The sequence below is a fragment of the Lagenorhynchus albirostris genome, chromosome 1 (genome assembly GCF_949774975.1).
Source record: "Lagenorhynchus albirostris chromosome 1, mLagAlb1.1, whole genome shotgun sequence".
NCBI classification, from domain to species: Eukaryota; Metazoa; Chordata; class Mammalia; order Artiodactyla; family Delphinidae; genus Lagenorhynchus; species Lagenorhynchus albirostris.
The window spans coordinates 39436620-39458259 of record NC_083095.1 but is presented as its reverse complement, the minus strand read 5'-3'; the positions used below and the strand labels follow the sequence as shown (position 1 = coordinate 39458259).

The window sequence follows — 21640 nt, the reverse complement described above, 5'->3', positions numbered from 1 at the left end:
TCTCAGTTGCTGATATCTCTTCTCTGAAGTGGGGCTTGGCTCTGTATGTTTTAATAACTGAGGTGAGGCGAAGAGAGTATTTTCCGTCATCATTGACTAGAACTACACATAAGGCACAGGTGCAGATTGCTGTCCTGTTCACAGTCATGAGCACATACCAGCAACATAACACATCAGCAGGGTGCCCAGCTCAGCAAGAGGGCTCATTATGTTAGTCAGGGGTGTCCCAGTGGTTTCTCTTGGTTCTAGCCGTGTACTTCTAATTACCCTCCTGAGCTTTCTTTTCCTGTTTCATTCCTATGGACTCAAATTTGTGTTTCAAAAGTGCTTTGAGGGCTTCCCTGGTGGCGCAGTGGTTGAGAGTCCGCCTGCTGATGCAGGGGACGTGGGTTTGTGCCCAGGTCCGGGAAGATCCCGCATGCCGCAGAGCGGCTGGGCCCGTGAGCCATGGCCGCTGGGCCTGCGCGTCCGGAGCCTGTGCTCCGCAACGGGAGAGGCCACAACAGTAAGAGGCCCGCGTACCGCAAAAGAAAAAAAAAAGTGCTTTGAATTCTTTCTACCCAGGTTCAGTCTGCTTTGATCCAGACTGATTGGCCATGTTCTTCTATCTCTCCGGATTATCTATCTCTGTTTTCTCATGGGCCCCGCAGGAGACTCATTGCTCTTGTTTGCTTCCAGTTAACACCTTTGGAGTTGATGAGAAGCTGCCCACATCTTCTGACAGCGACGAGGAGGTTATCAAACAATTTGAGATTTCTGTGCCCCGGTCCCAGAGTTTCCGCTCGGGAGCATCTGAGAAAGGAAAGCAGACAGGACTGGAGCATAAACCAAAACCCAGCCGCTGGCTTTCCACCCACGAAGAGGCCAGCACAGAAGTGTCTGCCTGTGAAGGTATTCTTTGCATCAAACCTTTCCTTTATCTAGACCAGGGATGTCTAATGGTAAGAACGTTTTTGAGTCACTGCACTTGCATCTAAGAGTCCAGAGAGGAAGAAGAAAAATAGGGCAGGACCCAGAGGCTGGGACAGGGCAAAAGGGCTGCTTCAAACCTCACAAGCAGCCTCGTTGCAGAGAGAAAGGATCAGACGTGCCAAAGTCTTGACCCCCACTTGTGGGATCCCTTCCTTTCATGTAGGTTACTGCTTTGTACAGTTTGAACACTAACGACTATAACGGTATTTACCAAGCTTTGTAAAATCTTGTTGCCTTCTGACGAGGACAAAAATTTTACATAGCTGTCTGCTGACATTGCACTTCTGTGCCTTTCCTCCCATTTGGAAACGTAGAGTCTATTTTCCATATATCTATGTAACCTCAGATTTTTGAAGCCTTACTTTCGATAGTTTGTAATATTAAAACAGTAGGTGTGTTTTATCTTCCAAATAAAAATATGTGTTATAATAATATTAAATAACCTTTTTCAAACAACACATGCCTGGCACACCATCCCTCATTCCCTGTAGTTTCTGGACCCCAGCCCGTGTGAGAATTCATGGGTCAGAGCAGCTTTTACGCCAGCCTCCATCTTCATCGTAAGTTTACCTTTCACAAAGGGAGAGGAGGACACTCAGAGGTAAGGTGAGCACAGCCTGTGACTGCAGGTGGGCCTTGTCAAGGGTCCTTCTCCCTCCCCACCATGCACACAGAAGAACCTAGGAAAAGAACAGTACGATATTTCTTAGTGCTTTCCCCAGCGAAGGTCAGGCATCTCTCCAACTCCTTTATGTCCAGAACCCTGAATAGGCACAGGACGTTGGAACAGGGAAGGGTCTGTGAAGTGTATTTGGTAAAAAGCCAGAGAAAATGTCATACTGTCCACTGTAGTGACCTGGTCTAATCTTTCTATTGGGCCTGTGGTCCGTCCAACCAGTGGGGGCATAGTTGATCTTCCTTGTTTTTCAACACTTAGTAGTAGAAAGACAAAAAGGAGAGTGCAGGATTGAGAGAAGGTAACAGAGAAGAAATTTCTGATTTGGTCATGTGGATGAGGCAGGGGGAAAAGAGGAAAATTAATAAAAAGAACCCTATTTTTCAGCAGGAATATAATAATTTGCTGACCATCATGTAATTTTACTTATTGGCATGGGCCTACGTAACATTTTACTGCTCTCCTTTTTAGCCCCAGGTAAGCCAGGAGATGAACTCCCGATGTAACCAAAGCACAGTAGCAGTAGCTAATGGCCCTCTGTCATCTCCTCACCCCCTCCCCTGTTTTCTCTTTCTCTGCTGTTACATCACAGCATTCCTCTCTCTCCACTGAGACGGCAAATGTTAGCTAATGAAAGTTAATAGCAGCTGATCCCCTACAGTAGCTTGTTTAATTCTAAAGCTAATGGTCCCATTTCCCAGAAGCCCAAGTGTCTAGATTTTGATTTATACAAATGGCTGCTGTTCTGAGAGTTCTCACAAACACTCTAGCCCTCACCCTTCCTGGAATTAGCAACAACTTTTGTCATAACTGGTGCAATTCTGAAGCTTTTGACAGATGGTGATAGAAAGGCTAAATTTTTCTCTATCGGATGGAGGAAAATGTCCACTACATTCAATGAATTACCTGTAGATTTGGAAGAGAATCATCAGGAGTTTCATAGGAATGATTAACTGTGTGCTAAATTTTAGGTTATCAAATGCCATGGAAATGTTAATGTAATTTTTATTGCATGATTTTTTTTTCTGTGTCCTTTTTTTTTTGTTCATCTTTAGATCAATGAATTTGCATCGGCAGTAAAGAATAAGGAAAAGATTAAGCATGAACCCCAGAGAGGATCTGTTTTTTGATGCCTATTCTCTATCTATTTAGCTATTTTTCCCTCTACCTTAAACACAATTTTCTAAGATCAAATTTAATTGTAGACAATTGTTTCACTTAAAAAATGCATTCAAAATGTTGGACCCGTGAAATTCAAGGTCCAAACCCACGTAAAAAATCTTCATATTCCAGGCAAGTTCTCTCCTGTCTCACATATCTGATTTAGTGTTATTGTGCATTCATTGTCCCTGTATTCCTGATAATGTCAAAGAGGGTTTGAGCCAAGTGATCTGAATCAGAAGTTGTGCCTGAGGTCTTTACGCACGAAAGGTGGGCTGCAGAATAATAGCCCACTCATTGGGCTTTTTGTTTGTTTGTTTTGAGCAAAGCCTTATTTTTGTTTGTGAAATATTTAGTTCTTAGGGTGTTTCATAGAAGCTAGTCATTACCTTCCTGGTGTCATTTAAAACAGGTCAATTATCCCCAGAATCTGTGCCCACTTTTGTTTAGGATGGTATATCAAGCAAGATTTTATGGTGTATCAAGCAAGATTGTATCAATCAGATATGAAGGGGATTTCAGCGTGAGATATATATATATATATATATATATATAATATTTCAAGAGATTTATTGCAAAGAAGTGACTTACGCGATTGTAGGGGCTGTGTCGGCCACTGGAATACGCAGCTCTGAAATCCACAGGACAGGCTGCTGGGAAGGATAGGCTGAAACTCTCAGGAAGGAGATGAAACTTCAGTCCATAGATGAAATTGCTTCTCCTCCAGGGATGCCTAAGTTCTCCTCTTAAGGCCTTTCAATGGACTGATTATGTAGTATAATCCCCTCTACTGAAAGTCAGTTGCTTAAGGGCTTTAATTACACCTACAACACGCCTTCACAGTAACTCCTAAATTACTGTTTGATTGAATAATTGAGGCCTATAGCCAAGTTGACACGTAAAACTGACCATCACAGATGGTTAGCAAAAGTATTGGTATATGGGTGATGGAGGGAGGGGTCTGGGAGTAGAAAGAAAGTAATTGGATAATAGGTTTACACTCCATCAAAATGGGATATGAACTAAAAACGTTCCTCTACTAAAATAAATATGGTTGATGTGACATACTTATGCCCTGTAATTTCTAAGAAGCCAGGATACATTTCTCAACAACAGGCAATTACTTTTCCATATGTGTTTAAGGTGACATGACCTTCTTTAACTTAAAGCACAGGAAGACTGCTTTATGTAACAGTGAATCACCTTTCCCCTCACCCCTCCTTGCAACTTGACTTGTCCCCCAGATTTGCCTTTCTAATTCATTCCTTGCTTGTCTGTCAAGGAAAATGGTTTGTTACATTAATATAGTTCTTATGTTTTTCAGTTATGAATAGCTTTTCAAGGCTTTAATGTAGCTTTTGAAAATTCCATTATTACTGATCTAAGTATTATCACCGTAGGAGTTGAAGTCATGAGACAATTTTATGGGGGTAATTTCTTGGCAAAGTTAGATTTTGTGCTGAGATCCTGCTGGGTGCTACACACGTTGATGAATGACCCACTGTTTAATAGGACATTTTAGTGTTCGTGTATGTGAGGAATGGATGGGCTAATTACAGCCTGAGAGAAAATTCTGCTTTGTCTTATGGGGTTTTTGCATATGGAATACCCCTCGTTCTGTCATTTTCTGTGGCCATTTTTAAGGGCATTTGCCAAATAACGGAAAATGTGAATGTAAAGATGTTAGGTGCCCTATGACAGAGCTTCCAAGAGGCCTGAAGTGAGTTATTAAGAATAACAGGGCAGATGGGGAACATCTCAATGGCTTGCCATGGTTTGGCAAAATCCCAAATTAGGAGTCTGAAGTTGTGCCCTGAAAACCAAGTCTTCCCAAAGATGTTTTTATATGGTCTGCATAGGGTGATAACGTATTTTAAAATTTGGGTGTTTATTGTAGGTGGGTCATATATTGTCTGCTAAACCACCGTCACCACCACTCGATATTGCTGCACACCTTACTGTTTCAAATATTTTTTATCTGCCTAGCATTTAAAGTTATTTGAGATTTAGTAAAACCCAGTGGTAGATAAAAACTATGCAGTATACAGATGTGGCTTAGTGCCTTCAAGGACGTATGTTTTAGCTCGGATTTTAAGACCAACTATGGGAGCAATTGCTATCATACTGTGTGTAAATAAGAGCTGAATTTACCGTATATACTTTGTCATCCTCACTAATCCTGTCTATATCTCTAATTTTCTATCATCCTGGGATGGGGCCCACTGGAGAAGAGTAGAGGCCCAAGAGATAAGACATCATTGTCTACTTTCTGGATGTGGAAGCAAGTTAGGGTGAAAGCTGTTGCTTAGGGAGACCCTGTCAGTTTTTCCTTATTATCTGAGGGTAACCTGGACACTGAGGAAGAGGAAGGGGATGAAGAGAAAGAGAATAGTATGACACGAAGCCTGAGAAAGACACTGAGCCTGAAGGAGTCAGGGAAGATTCAGGAGTTGTCGGGGCTTTGGATGGACAGGAAGGAAAGGACAGGAGGGAGGGCTTGAGGACCGCTGTGAACCAAAATACACAGCTAACATTTTCATGGACCTGTGAGACCACAGGTGTCTGTGAGTTGGGAGGTAGTATAGCAAATGGGATTTGCTGGGTTGGTTGAGGCCAGACAGGTCAGCAAGTCTAAAATTTATGGGAGGTTGCCAGGCAGATATTATTTCATGTGTCCACAATGACTCTCTGATGGCTTTTATCATCATTTTATAGATAAGAAAACAAAGGTTAAGGCAGTTCAAATGTTGTTCAGGTTCTTAATGCAGAGCTAGGATTTAAACTCAGATCATATGAATCCAGGTCCAGTGTTCTTTCCATGGATTAAGTAGAGAACTTTTTGCTTGAGAGAACCACTGAAGCCTTTTGAGCAGAGGGTGATGTGGCGAACGTGGAAGAGAGACGGAAGAATGGTAAAGCCAGGAAAACATATGATCTCTATAGCTGATTACTATTCTTGCTTTCTAGATTCATCCCGAAGGTCCTGTGGTCATTAGCTCCAACCAAATGCTAATGTGTTTATTTTATCCACATAATACTCATCCTTTATACTCATATTATTATAAAGCATTAAACCTTCTTGTACCCTACATAATGAACTAATGGGTTTCGATTTTATGGATCAAATTTATCTACCATATAGATGAAAGTATGTTTCTGCAGGTGGTGTTTAGTGAGTTTGTTTTTGCAGACTTGACTGGTGTAGTTGCTACTGCTCATTTTCTCTAGATAAAAAGGTGAAACATGATAATATATTTGAAGGAGTTTCCTTTTTGCAAATTTAGGTTTGGATGGAGCCAGCCAACTGACTTATTCTGAGAATCTGTCTTATGGCGAAGATGACCCCATCTCTGCCCACTCACAGTCCCCTCGTGAAGTGGGGGACACCAGGCACCATGGCACATCTCCCCAAGAGACCCGCGTGGTCCGCAGCCTCAGCCGGCAGTCCACACAGGGCAGCTTGGAGATGGAGACAGCTTTTAATAACCGGAGATTTGAAGATTCCTATGCCACTGACAGCTCCTCCGTGTGGAGTCCAGAGGCAAGTTGTTTGTTTTCCATTTTTTTCTTGCTCGAGTATTGTGTGCTCTCTGGTTGGTCGTTCTCCTTCCCCTCCCCTCTCCCTTCCCCATTTTCCTTCCCCCCCCACCCCCCGCTTCTTTCTCCCCTTCTCCATCCCTCAAGAAAAACTTTCTCCAAAAGAAGGAAGCATTGCTTTGAAGAACAAACATCTTAAGAGCCTTTAATGGAAATATATTTTTTGTTCAGATGACCAAGGCCCAGCCCTTATGTGTGCCAATAAAAGAATCATATATAAGTGGAATCTATCAAAATGGAAAAATAAACAGAAGCATGGTGGCAGAATGAACCCAGCAACCATCAGGCTTCTTTTTTATATATATAACGGGTTTTTAGTTCTTTAGGGAGACTGGATTATTTCCTTCGTGGTTTCAATTAAATGGAGTTTATTTTTATTTACACCAAATCTTGAGTTATGATTCTTTGCATGTGAGAATTATTCGAAAATGAAACTAAAATACAATGCCCCTGCAAATGAGATTATACAAGATATCATGAGGAAGATCTTACAGTATGAACATATTTGTTAGCTCCGAACTGAATTGAAGATCTAGGCGATGGCATTAGTCTATCATGATCCTCTGGCCATTGACTTTGCTTTTTGGATAAATCTCTGATAAAAGACGCGTCGTCTAAATTTCTTTTTCAATTGAAACTTACTCTCGAATATGCCTAAACACCCAGAAGTATGACTGGAGGTGACGATGATAGAAACTACCATTTTTGAGCAATTACTATGTGTCAGGCACCGTGATAAGAATTTACAAACATTGTTTTACCTTACAGGCAGTTATGGTTATTCTTTATTAGCTAGACCCCTCTGATTATGATTCTGTGACATTAAGAGATATTAAATAGTGGTGTCTAGTACCTACTTTGAAATTAATTTTGATGAAATAAGTCACGTAACTCTATGAAACTTTTAATTTGTGCGAACAGAGGAAGGAGAAGGGTGGATGGATTTTGTTAGTATCAGTCTGACTGAGAAAAGAAACAGGACGCATCTCTTATTAGGACCTGGACTGTCATAAACACCAAATGCTCAAATGCGTCTCCAAATCAAGGAGAAGAAAAATAATCACAGATAGTTATGTTTCAAAGCCTGACTGCTAAGGCACTGGGGCATGTAGAGAGCGCCTAAGGAGATGGCACAGGTGCATGTGTGCCTGGGTGTTGTGTTACTGCTGAGGACCGGAAGTGGCCACACAGATAGGTGGCTTGTGGCTGGTTAAAAGCAAACCTTCATACAGAGACCCTCAAAGCTATCAACCTTATACTTTTTGTAAAAAAAATTGTGCTTCCCTACCAGTTTACTGCCAAGAGTCATATCACATCCCACACACTAACATTTAATGTTTAAAAATACTATTCTTTTTGGCTCTCTCGCCACAACAACAAAACGGAACTGTTTACCTGCCTATTGACAGTCTCTCCCCTTGATAACTGTACCATTAGCCTTGGAATCGCTTTCTCCAGGTAACCTCCCATTTACCTGCCTCATGGAGCTTTAGTAGATTTGGTGTTGAGGGCACTAAATGTTCTCAGACTCCAAAAATACCCAGACATCTCTGTGTGCTCCATTCAACCTCCTATCTATTTTGAGACAAAAACTGTAATTTGGTGCTCCTACAGTAGAACCTCAGATGCAGCTCGGAGGCAGTTCCCGTAAATGCCTGCGTTGCAGGCTTAGCTCGCCTTTTAAGAATTGATTTATTTGCCTCTTAGCTGTATTAAGAAGCCTGTCTTCCCCTGCGTATCTGGCATCGGGAACACACTGTGGGTCTGTTTACTTTGGGCCACACAGATGACATTAACACTATCTTGCTAAAACAGAAAGCCTTTCGGTTTGATAGAAAATCTTTATATCTTCATGGGTTTTGACAATGTGACACAAGTATTCCCATCGTAAAGAAAAACCCAGGATACGAGAGCTAAAGGAATCATTTATTTTGCCTCAGAAGGGAACTGGTCATGCAGTGTGACTACCTGTTAGGCTGATGGGTTTGCAAGCCCTGCTCTTCTCTGCCGGAAACGGCTGTCGACTTTTTCCTGCAGACCTAAGGCTTGGCAGGGAAGACGATGGGAGGGTGGCTGGTGATTTTGAGTGCACAGAGAGGCAGCTGTCCCACTTTTCATCTCCGCTTTCCACTGATTAACTGATTGGCCTTGAGAAGTTAATTAAAATCTGCCAAATGGGGATAAAAATGAAGAGATTTTTGCCTCGCAGGAAGGTCAGATGGATTAGTGGTATTAACAGTACCCACAAGAGGAGCGCCTTTAGTTGCCTGGTGATAGGTAGAGTGTGTTGAAATAATTAATTGCTATAAAAATATCAGCCTTCACAAATCTTGGTCTCAGATCAGCCCAGGAAGGGGCCACAAAGCCCAGTTTTCACGGACCACAGCTTGGACTGTCCCCATCCAGAGCCTGGCCATTGCCTGGAGTGGCGTCAGATTCAAGTTTCGTAGGACAGTTATTTAAGACCCTTTCCCCAGGACTTCACCACAAACCTGCAGATGGAGTGAGCACTTATCTGAACAGAGAGCCTGATAGATAAGTGGGAAGATGCTTATTAACTAGGATATTTTAACCTTGACATTGAAGTTGATGACAAAACTAGGAACTGTTAGTTAATATCAAGAGCAGGGGCCTAAAAGGATATGAAATTCAAAGTAGTGTGTGTTTCCAGCTCCCAACTTCCAATAAGTTGGAAGTTTCCAACTTCCAATAAGATGTGTCCATCTTATCCCCTCTTCATCTCACACACTTACTATACTTATAAATAGCTAGGGTGAAAGGTTTGTGGGGGAAGAAGGTAAACATCATGGTTCCCCGTAAAGCTTGGGACTTTGAGCATTAATACTGGTGAATCCTGGGTAATTCTGGCTGGGCATATGATACTGGGGGCAAGGAGTTAAGTTATTTAGCCATTCTAAGCCTTAGTTTCCTCTCCCATAAAATGAAGATATTGAAATACCTACCTCATTAGGTTAATATGAATGTCTAAAAAGATGTTTCTGGGGCTTCCCTGGTGGCGCAGTGGTTGAGAGTCCGCCTGCCGATGCAGGGGACACGGGTTCACGCCCTGGTCCGGGAAGATCCCACATGCCACGGAGGGGCTGGGCCCGTAAGCCATGGCCGCTGAGCCTGCGCGTCCGGAGCCTGTGCTCCGCAACGGGAGAGGCCACAACAGTGAGAAGCCCGCGTACCACAAAAAAAAAAAAAAAAAAAAAAAAGGTGTTTCTTAGCTGGATTTCCCAAAAGCAGAGCCTACTTTGTTAGGACATGCAATTCCCGGCAACAAGAGTGAAGGACGAGGAGAGTGAGGCAGGGAAGGTAGAGCCGGTATGAGAATGTCTAATGGAGTTGGCTACCACTAATTGTGACTCATGGCTTGCTCTTGTGAAACCATACCCTAAGAAGCTGTATAAACTAGTCTCAGGACATCTGTCCAAGGGGAGAAAAATTTACTGCATGGGGCATTAACACCACCACCCCACCCCCCAACTCTGGACTTTATATACATGAGTGCCAAGCAGGATTCTGTAAATTTCCAAGCCTTTACATCAAAGGAGAGGCCTGTGGTGGGAGCTGAGAGTTACCTTGCAGGGGAGGGAGGCAAGACTTTGTTGCATTGTGCCAGGGAGAAGCCACTTAGAGCCCAGACAGCCTGTAGGGGAAAATGGAACAGGAGGGAAGGCCAAGAAGTTCTGAAGTGCGTAAGAGTGGGCTTTTACAGTCCATAAAGGGTTTAGTGTGGTACCTGGCATAAGGGAGGGCTTAGTGGATGTTAGCTGTAACTACTTATGGTCCAGCAAGCAATATGGAGATGACCAAAGGTAGGCTAAAATAGATGGGAGTTTGAACGGAAGACTGTGACTTGGTTTTTGAGTTAGCCTAACTCCTTGGAGACTTGCTTCTAATATTATATCTACACTAGTCAGTTGTATTCAGAAGTCTCTATAGCAACCACTTTTATCACTTGAAACTAAGTACCTCTGAATAGAAACACTCACACATGAATGCATGCTCAGAGGAAAGGATGTAAAAAGCTTCCCTTATTTTGCAAGAAGCCTAAATTTTCATGGTAGATTAATGTGAATCTTAAAAGAGAGGGCAATTATTAGATGTCTACTATGTGTCAAGTCCTTTAATTTTCACAGCAACCTTATAAAGTAGGTATCATCCCCCTTTTGCTGTTGAGGAAAACAGAAAGTGAGAAGGATTAAATAATTTGCCCAATGTCCTAAAGGTTGTAAGTGATGGACCTGGGATTCCTAAGCACGTCTCATTCCAGAGAACCATGCACTTTTTCACCTAGATCTATGGGAAAGTTTCATTGATGAACATGCATTTTTGAAGTGTATCATTATATTTTTAAAAACAAAGAGTTCTTTGAATTAGCAAAGTTGGTGTTCGGTTACATAAAGAAGAACTGCTTCTGATTTACAATAAGAATCAAACCAAAGTTTAGTTATGAGTAAGAGGCATGCCTTCAGAGGAAAAAAATCAAATTATGTTGACATTAGTAATAGTTTGTTAGAGGGTGGTTCATTATAGTAAAGTAAATGTAGTTCAGCTCAGTTTTCTCAGGGAGGTCATCGGATCTGACTGGCTGAGGTGAACTGCTGTCTAAAAGTGTATTTCATAATGAGGGGCCGTGTTTGAAAATAAGTAGTATCAGTCCAGCGATGGGAATAGATACCTATGGAGGCTGGTCTGAGCCGGGTATTTCCCCACATCTATTAAAACCTCACAGCAACACTCTATCAAGCAGGTACCTTGATGCTCATTTTTCAGCTGGAGTACAGAGCAACTGGACTGTTTGGCCATGGCCAAAAAGCTAGTCAATGGTAGAGTTATGATTTCAACCCAGGTGTTCTGTCTCCAGGGTTTAAACACTTGCTATTCCAAGAGTGATTTGAGTCCAGCTGAGACATCCTTGTGGCCTGAGAAATGCAGAATCTCAGGCCTGACCCCAGTCCTACTGAATCAGAATTCCCAGATGATTCAAGTCCACTCGGATGTTTGAGAAGCTCTGTCCTGAACATTTTCTGCCACGTAGATTGAAAATCTACTGAAGGATCACCTGTCTGTGACCCCCATTAGGATCCTTATCTGCAGGAGGTCCTGGCTCAGAGAGCACAGGCCCAGGCTGAACCGTTTCTCCTGGGCACTTGAGGAAGTTACCTTTTGGCAGGTGCATAATTGACTAGTTTTAGACTTAGTATCTCAGTTGGTTTCAATGATAGTGGTCAATTGTGTTTTTTTGAGAGGCAGTGTAGAGGAAAGCACTTTGCAAAATATAAAAGCTTTGTTCATTCATTCCAAAAGCATTCATGAAGGCTTACCATGTGCCCAGTGCTGTACCCTCAAAGGATTCACAGTCCAGTGGAGAGAGAGACCAGGAAACAGACCTTTCTAATGTTTAGGGATATATGGTAACAGTCCAAAAGAATGAGGTTCTGAAGAGGCACAGAGGGGCACCATCTTTCCACGATGTATTAGGCATTGTTCCATTCCTAATCTTTCCCTCTGTCTGCAACAGGAACAGGATGCAACCAATTTTCAAGTGCCATCTGGAGTCCCGGAGCCCATCTCAAAATGTGGTGGCCTGGATGTCATCTTCGAATATAGAGCTGCCAGCCAGAAGCTCACAGTGACCATCGTAAGAGCACAGGGCCTCCCAGATAAGGACCGAAGTGGCATCAACTCCTGGCAAGTGCATGTCGTGCTGCTGCCCAGTAAGAAACAGAGGGGCAGGACGAACATACAGAGAGGGCCCAACCCCGTCTTCAAGGAGAAAGTCACCTTCGCCAAGCTGGAGCCCAGAGATGTGGCTGCTTGTGCTGTCCGCTTCCGCCTGTACGCCACCCGCAAGATGACCTGGGAGAGAATGATGGGCGAGAGGCTCTTCTATCTCAGCCACCTGCACCAAGAAGGGGAAATGAAAGTGACTCTGGTTCTGGAGGCAAGAAGTAATATCATTGTGAGTATGTTAAATGGTGCCGCTAATGACGCGCTACGTTTGAGGATCTGGAATCGTCAGCCCTTGATTTAGTACATTCAGCCCGTGAATTCAAACACCTTAATTTAATTTTCCATTTGGCTCTCCTCATCCTTCTGAGACATGATCTGCATTTCACGGTACAATGGGTTTTCTTTTTTTGTGTGTGCCCATAGTCGCTGTAACCTGATGGATGTGTTCTCTGTCCATTTTAGGAAATGACAGCAGCATTGTGAAGGAGGGCACGGGGAAACTGGGAGAGGTTTTTTGGCCTTCTCGTTAGTTGATAAGTGGTCCTACCACCCATCCCCCTGCCCTGACCCCAGCATGCATCATGATGCATCTCAGAGATGATGGGACTTTCAAGGTGAGGTCCTTAACAGGTATGCCTACGTAGGCTGCATAGGAAGCCCTGAACTCCAGCCACTTCTAAGACCTTCCATTTATATGACTGGGCTTCTCCCACATGCCCCGTCCTCTGTGTCCCTCAGATTGCAAAATAATACAGCACAGCTTTTATGTCTACAAGATGGGTAACCCTCTCTTCCCATGGGTTATATGTCATCCAGTGTGAGGATCTCCTTTTAAAAATCACATAAAAGATCGGGTAACTATCTTGGGCTCTTGGACAAATAAGTCATCCATTCCAAAATGTTTGCTGAGTACCAATTATATGTCAGGTGCCGTATAGGCAGAGGGGATGCAGGAAAGAACAAAACAGGTGATGCCCTCATGGAGCATACAGTGTGGTGGAGGAGGGTGACAAAAGACAAACTGGGGTAGGTAAAGAGAGAGAGGCAGAGGCTGCTGCTGCTTTAGAAGGTCAGAGAAAGTATCTTTCAGGTGGTGATACGAGAGAACTCAAGGAATCGAGGGAGCCAGACTGGGTGCCATGTGGAGGACGGGGATTCCAGACAGAGGGGCTGGCATATGCAGACATCAGGAGGTGGGAAAGAGCTTGACTTGTCTGAGGAAGGGGAAAGGAGCCAGAAAGGCCAGAGTGCGCTGATGGGAGATCCAGCCACTTACATTTTTAATAGATGTCTCAAAATTCGTATCTCCAGACTCGAAATCCTGATTTTTGCCTCACTAAATCTATTTTACCTGCAGTCTTTCCATCTTGGTTAAAGGCAATCTCGTGCATTTAATTGCTCAGGTCAAAAATCTTAAAAGTCACTTGTGACTTCTCTCCTTTGCACCTGAAATCCTACTGGCTCTATCTTGAAAATCTAAGCAGAGCTTGACTTCGGCTGCATTACTGAAATGGCCTCCTAGTCGTCTCCCTGCTTCCGTCGTTGCCCTCTATAGACTATTCCCAACACTGGGGCCAGAAAGAGCCTTTTAAAACATAAGCCAGATCATGTCTCATCTCTGTTCAAATCCCTCTTTTTTCTTAAGCTCTGAGTAGAGTGTTTCTGAAATCCTGGGAGACAGAAGCCACAGGAGGGAGGAATCCGGCACCATAAAGCATAAGGATAGGTATTATTACAGCCCTGTTTCTCTGTGCCGGCCCTGGGCCCTGTGCTGGAGGCACAGAGTTGAGTGGGGGAAATAAGCCAGTGTGAAAGAACCTTGAAGGTAAAAATTCCCCCATTCACCAGTTATTTGTTGAGCGTGATTATAAGCTACACACTGGGCCATGCCCTGTGGACTGGGGGATTTATAAGGTTGAGAATTTGATGCGAGAGGCAAGCTGTGCAGTGACAGGTGCCACAGTGGACACTTCTGCACAAGCCCAGGGGAGGGGGTGGCCCTCACCCCAAACTAGGCAAATATTTCATTGTTGGGTTATCATCATCCAGACAGCAGGGGCTATAAGGCACCTATCAAAACCACCTAGCCCTGTAGTTTACAAATTGTGTTCCATGAAAGCCTCCATGGGCTCTACAGGGATGTCCATGGCTTGGTAAACAGGGTAGTTTCCTAAGATATGAAGAATATTTAATTTCTTTCAATGCATGTATTTATTGGGGTTCCTGATAAGAAGTTTTAGGAAATGATTGCAGATGTTGAGAAGAAAGGTTGGAGCAGTTGTGGGACCGGGAGGCTGGCTTGCCTGCCCCTCAGGCTCCACTCCCACTCATGCTCCTTGAGTGAGAGTCAACGTCCTGATCTACTTTGCTTTCCTCCTCCCAGTGTGTCTGGTGCATAGAGGTGGGTGCTTTAGAGAAGCACATGCATGAATACGTGACACAAAGTGTGGAGTCCCCTGGTACCTGCAAGGTCTCTAAGATGCACTGTCCATGTGCCAGCTTCCTCACTAAACAGTTGTAAAAGTGTTCACGTTCAATATAATTCATCTCCTTAGGAAGAAAAAATGTAGCATCTGCCATATTCCTGACAACCCGAAAAAGCAGAACCAGGGGCCAAATGTCCTATGGGTTGGTAGACGGCCAGTGGTCATTTCTTTTCTGGTGAAGACAAAATGCCTCCTGTATTGCTACATTCCTCAAGAGGCTGCAGAGAACAGAAGCAGAGCTCATGCCTGGAGTGGACGGGTTCCATATGGGTCTAATATAGACTCATTGAAATTTAGGTCTGTATTAAGTGTCCTGTTAGCTCTCCATGTATCTTCCAGGGTTTGATTTACACTAGTAATAACATCTTCGTCCGTTTTGTCTTTAGAGAGGAAAGAGTGAATGGAGACAGTTCTTGAAACAAATATGTCTGCTAATAATGCAGGGAATCCCATCCAAAACTGCGTTCCCCAGGCCCTATTATCATTCACACCGAGTGCGCCATTAGTAATCTTTGGCAGCAGCGGAGACTGGGCCACAATTTCACCAAACATAATATCGGCTTTCTGTAAGGGAGAGGAGTGCAGTGGGGCCAATGGATCCTTTGTTGTTCTTCTCCTCCAGAGTGGAGAGTCTCCGCTCAGCCCATCTGCAGTTTCTCACAGTGACAGTGCTTCATCCACGCAGTCGCTGTCACATGGAGGGGCGCCAGAGCTGCTGGTGGGGCTATCATACAATGCCACAACAGGGCGATTATCTGTGGAGATGATCAAAGGCAGCCATTTCCGAAACCTCGCGGTTAACAGAGTGCCTGGTAAGTTCATGCCTGTACCCCCAGCTCTGGTCTTCCCAGAGGCAGGAAGAAGGCTGTGTCTGCCTTCATCTCAATTCTCTAACTTTTACAATAAAAATGATCTTGGTGTGACTTAGACACGTTTTTACCAAGTGATACCTCTGGATTTTTCAAATGCCTTTCTGTTTAATTAGATTGAAGCCTCCTTCGATATCTGGATGCATCTTGATACAAAATAGGCTGGCTTCTACGTGTAGATCGTTAAAGGGGAAAAAGAATGATGTCTTTTCAGCAACATAACATATATGAACAATTCAAATCTGCTAATAGGTCCCAGGTCCTCAAATACGTTTAAAGAGACAGAGCTCAGTCTTTGGAGCCAGGCAGTTTTGGGATCTAATTCCAGCTCTACTCATTCACCTGCTAGCTTTGCTCTGATCCTATACAATTTACCTCTCTTTTCTGAATCTCAGCAGACTCATCTGGAACAAAGGAATATTAATAGTACCTTTCTCATGGGTGGTTTTGGGGTTTAAATAAAATGATTTATGTAGAACATTCAGTGCCTGACACATAGTGAGCGTTCAAGAAATGTGAGTGGTTATGTGGTTGATGGTGGAGGAGGTGGAACAGGAAGATGTGGGGCAATCCAGGCCTGACTCACCAGGGCAGCTTCTGAGATCACACCTGGAAAGAGCAGCTCAAGACATACTCGCACAGCTGCCGTCCAGGGCTCAGGAAGCCAGAATAAAGATGCTGTGGCTGCTGCTGCCAAATTGCCTCTCAATGCCCAAGAAGCTGGAGATTGAACCTTGGAATAATGCTGCTAAAAAAATCAGCTCATCTTTAATATCTTGCTTATCAGCAAAAACAGCTTAAGAAAGGGTGGGAAGATGGCTTCTGCCTCACTTCTGCCTTCTGGCTCTCATGCAACCATATCTAATTTGAGGAATCTAATTTATATCTAGAATTCTAGCTGCAAGAGAGTCTGGAAAATGCTGTTGAAATTCCAGCCTTTTGAGTCCGAGAACGTAAAATAGAAGTGGGTAGAGTGGAGCATAAGTGAGGGTGTCCACCCCAGGCAGCCAAAACTTGCTGAAATAAGGACGAAGTCAGCCTTGATAGGCTGCAAGGGGCAATGGACTCCGGCCTCACATGTCAGCATCCCATGAAGAGCCAGCTGAGCTGGTAGAAAAAGGTCAGCTCCTACAACCAAATCTGGGCTCTCCCTCCTTTTAGTCTTTAACTGTGCTGCCACCCACAATGTCTCTGTTCAATAGTATCTTGTTAGTCAGTCTGTGTTAAAGGCATTAGAGCAAGTTAGTAAGGAAAGCCCAGCACTCTGGAGAACAGAAGAGACCAGAGGCATAGGCCATATTCTGTATCGACTCTCAGAACCAGGTAAGAGCTATTTAAAATCCATAATAGGTGTTGATTATTAATTGCATGGCTAGACTCTTTTTTCCAGATACAGCTTTTTTTTTTTTTTTTTTTTTTAAAAAAAAAAAGCTCTGGATTTACTGCTTTCCCTGCAGAGCCTTTTCTGATCTCTTTCCCTGTCTTCCTGAGATTTGGTGAGATCTGAAAATTTTTCAGGGAAGAACATGGTGCAGCTGCAGAGAATGATGCGGAGGTGGATCACACAATCATGGCCTATTCCAGTCCGTGCTGGGAAGCTTTAATTTGCATGCTGGGTCATCCCAGGCAATACAGGGGAGAAGGACAGCATGGTGTCTAAGAAAGCATCAACTGGAGTGTGCCAATCTAAGGTCTTTGTCACTTACTAGGTGTGAGTTACTAAACTTTTTCGACTCTCAGTTTCCTCATCTGTAAAATGGGATCATAATAATATATACTTTCTAGGTAGGGATACTACATATAAAGCTGTGATGTTGAGAATGGTGCTCGTGAAACTTCATGCGTTTCTATATAAAAGAAAATATGCCATAGAGGAAACTCTTATAACAAATATTTAAAACTGAGTCGGAAAAAAGGCAAGTCCTCATTTTGAAACTGATTTCATTCCAGAAGTTTAAGTCAGTTTGGCATTTACATGATTTTTCATAGAATAGTGCTACAGTTTAACTGACAAATGTAACTGACATGCTGTATCTTTGTGACCAAAGTAATAGAAGACAGTGTTGCTGTGATGCTATTAATTAAAGCAGAAACCCAATAGTGAAGACAAAAGTTTTTTGTTTACATAGAATGCTGGTACTTGAGGAAAAGCCAGTTTAATTAGGAGGGGTTGAGAAAGTAGAAGGTTCTTTTGTGGAGATTCTGAAAGGGACCTCTTGGTACTTTCAAGGGCTTGAGATGTTGACGACATTGGTCCTTCATTATGTCTCACTTCCTTACACCACTAACAGGACTTTGGCAGTCATCAGGCAAGCTTAGGATACAATTTTAGTTCCCATATGGAACAAAATAAGAGAGAGAGAGGATGAGGGAACAATAGTTTTATGACGTAACTGAGCATCGTTGGAAGAAAGAGGGTGTGAAGGGGAGAGGATGCAAGCTGGAAGATGAATAGGCCTGGAGTGGGGAGTGGAGGAGGGAGGCGGCGAAGTGCACTCATCTCCCTGGTAAACGTGGAAGGAGGGCAGGCTTAGCCTCAGAGCCCTGTGTCAGAGTGCACCCCAAGGGAGCTGCCTGCCAGGGGAAAGTCACCGGTAGAAACGTGTGTGAGGGTCACAAATCCTGTGCTTGAGACCCTCATCTCAGAGGCGATGACCTCTGCAGAAAGGGGACATCAATCCTGCCTTGCAGGCTGGCTATGATAATGTGAAGAATGGTTCTTAGGGAAGCCCAAAGGAAAAGAGGTTGAGCCTGTGGAGTGGGGACTTCTCCTCTCTAGAATATTGAAGGTGCTAAATCTTGATGGAAAGAGACAAAGGCTGGGATTTAGAAGAGAGAATCTTTTGCGTCAAAATATATCATGAACCAAAAGATAACTGTGAACTTGCCAACTTGATCCAGCTAGATGACTATTCTGGTATTTTAAACTTTTCTTTCTAAGCAAGATAGAGGAGAGGTGGACAAATAATAGATGGAGTTCCTCCTCTCTTTTAGGGTCTTAGAAGAAATAAACCAATGAGATGTAAGCTCCCCTCCCAAGATTTTTGAGGCAAATCCTTAGGGGAGAAGGCTCGGTGAAAGGCAGGTTTTGCTCCAATGGGCAGGAGCTGGTGGGAACATTCCTAGAGATGAGTCTCTACCACACCTTGCCCCGCCCCCACCCCGCCCCCCACCCCAGAATGGTTAAAACTTAAAAGACAGATTCCCTCAAGTATTGGTGAGGCTGTGGAGAATACATTCTTAGTGATTGTGTAAAATGGAATAACAGCTTTGTGAAGAGGCTTGGTAGTTTCTTATATAGGTAAACATGCACTGAAAATCCAGCAGTTCCATTCTTAGGCATTTACCCATAAGTTTAAAAAAAAAAACAGGAACAAGAATGTTTGTAGCAGCTTTACTCATAGTATGGAAAAATTGCAAAGAGCCCTTATGTCCTCATGAATGAATAAACAAATTAAGATATATTTCCATAGTGGAATACTATTCAGCAATATAAAAGGAACGAAATTAACTGAGGCATTCAACAACATTCAAAATCACACTGAGTACCTACTGTATGATTCCATTTATATGAGGTTCTAAAACAGGCAAAACTTACTTACATATAGTGAAGAAAAGCAGAAGAGGAGTGGTTGCTTCAGGATTGGTATTGGCCTCAAGATGGACTGGGCATGAACATGAGGGAATATATTCTGGGGTGATGGACATATTCTACATTTTGATAGGGGTGTGGGTTAAACGGATGTTTGCATTTGTTAAAACTTACTGAATTGTACTAGGCTTTGTGCATTTCACTGCATGTAAATTTTACCTTATAATAGAAAAGAGCCGTAAATTATTGAACTCTAGTTAATGAAACACATGCTGAAACGTTTAGGGGTAAAGAACAATGATGGCTACAGCTGTGATGGATTGACGGCTAGATAGATGCATAGATATGTGAAAAAGCAAATGCTGTTAGCTCAGGCTACCATAACAGAAATACCATAGGTTGGGTGGCTTAGACAACAGAAATTTACTTCTCACAGTTCTGGAGGCTGGGAAGTTCAAGATCAAGGTATCAGGTGATTTGGTTCCTGATGAGAACCCTCTTCCTGGTTTGTAGACAGACATCTTCTTGCTGTATCTTCACATGGCGGAGACAGAAAACATCTCTCTCATGTCTGTTCTTATAAGGGCACTAATCCCATTCATTAGGGTGGAGCCCTCATGACCTAATTATCTCCCAAAGATCCCACATTCAAATAGCATCACATCAGGGATTAGGGCTTCAACATATGAATTTTGGGAGGATACATACATTCAGTCCATAGCATAAATGGAGAAAAATATAACAATTGAAGAATCTAGGTGATGGGTATATGGGTATCCCCTGTATAATTATTTTGAATTTTCAGCATATTTGAAAATTTGTTATAAAATAATGTGCATGAAAATCTGGTCTGGTCTGGAATAGTTCAGCTGGGCCAGGTAGATAAAAATAAAACAAGAGTCTAGCCATTGATAGGGGCTACTGTGGTGGGCATTACATTTTTTTTTTTTTTAATTATGATGACATCTCAAGTTCCGACCTTATTCCTTTGACTCAGTTTTGGATGGAATAGACAGGGTACCAAGCAAATGAACCTGCAGGCATCTTCTGTAGCATCCTCCATAAACCACATCCATCCCAAGACAAAGTATGTGGTTGGGCATTTCTTTATTTCTAACTTTAACCTTTTCTCTATTCATCAGACAGATAGATAGAAAGGTAGGCAGGTTTTTATACCTCCCTCCCTCCCTCCCTTTCTTCCTTCCGTCATTCCTTTCATTCTGGTGAAAATGCCCGTATTATACAAATTTAAATATGTATATATATATTTCAAATCCTAGGTGGGCTAGGGAAGATAAAATAGGCTATTTGAAAATTACTGAAACTATTCCATAGAACCTATTCAGAAACAATATATAAGTAAGTTAACAAAATGAACTAATCTTAGCTCAGGTCAGGTAACAGTGTGCCAAGAACCATTCCAGGCACTTTCAAGGTAAAATCTCACTTAGTACATGTGGTCAGTGTTATCATTTTTGCTGTTAAGATGGTACAGGCTAGTCTACAAATCCGATGGCAAGAGATAGTTTCCACATCTGTACATGGCAGATGGTCCAGGTGAAAAAGCCTCTTATTGTGACTTCTAGACATCTGAAATCCTGATAGACTTTCTTTTTTTCATTTATTTCTGATCTTTATGATTTATTTTTTTATTATTTTTAATTTTCTTAGTTTTTAACATTTTTATTAGAGTATAATTGCTTTACAATGGTGTGTCAGTTTCTGCTTTATAACAAAGTGAATCAGTTATACATATACATATGTCCCCATATCTCTTCCCTGTTGCATCTCCCTCCCTCCCACCCTCCCTATCCCACCCCTCTAGGTGCTCACAAAGCACTGAGCTGATCTCCCTGTGCTATGTGGCTGCTTCCCACCAGCTATCTGTTTTACATTTGGTAGTATATATATGTCTGTGCCACTCTCTCACTTTGTCCCAGCTTACCCTTCCCCCTCCCCGTATCCTCAAATCCATTCTCTAGTAGGTCTGCATCTTTATTGCCCCTAGCTTCTTATTTCCATTTTCTTTTTCTTTTTTTTTCCTTTTTTAGATTCCATATATATGTGTTGCCCCTAGCTTCTTATTTCCATTTTCTTTTTCTTTTTTTTCCTTTTTTAGATTCCATATATATGTGTTAGCATACGGTATTTGTTTTTCTCTTTCTGACTTACTTCACTCTGTATGACAGTCTCTAGGTCCATCCAACTCACTACAAATAACTCAGTTTAGTTCCTTTTTATGGCTGAGTAATATTCCATTGCTGATACATATTTACAGAAGCTTTTGAAAAAGTTACCATTGAGAATTAGAAATATTTGGTTATCTTCTGAATTTGGCTTCATGGGAAAGCAATTCACTAACAATTTAGCAGCTCTGTTCTGTTCTTTTCCTGGCCTTGCCACCCAGTTACTGCATGGCCTCGACATTTGATTTAACCTCTCTGAATTTAATTTCTTTCCCTATTAAATAAGGTTAAGTAGATAATATTACTGATACAAGTCTACGTTTTTTAAAAAAGTATTAGCTGTTCTGTTGGCAGGTTCT

At 42.6% G+C, this 21640-nt stretch overlaps 1 protein-coding gene across 1 annotated transcript in view; it reads left to right on the top strand.

Annotated features, from left to right (window-relative positions):
* The window catches only part of SYT16 (synaptotagmin 16), a 113133-nt gene that overhangs the window by 76930 nt on the left and 14563 nt on the right, over positions 1-21640 (top strand). The window contains exons 2-5 of the mRNA XM_060166895.1: positions 679-891; positions 6094-6350; positions 11937-12377; positions 15257-15446. Coding sequence (XP_060022878.1) covers positions 679-891; positions 6094-6350; positions 11937-12377; positions 15257-15446 — 1101 coding nt within the window. The remainder of the gene's footprint in view (positions 1-678; positions 892-6093; positions 6351-11936; positions 12378-15256; positions 15447-21640) is intronic.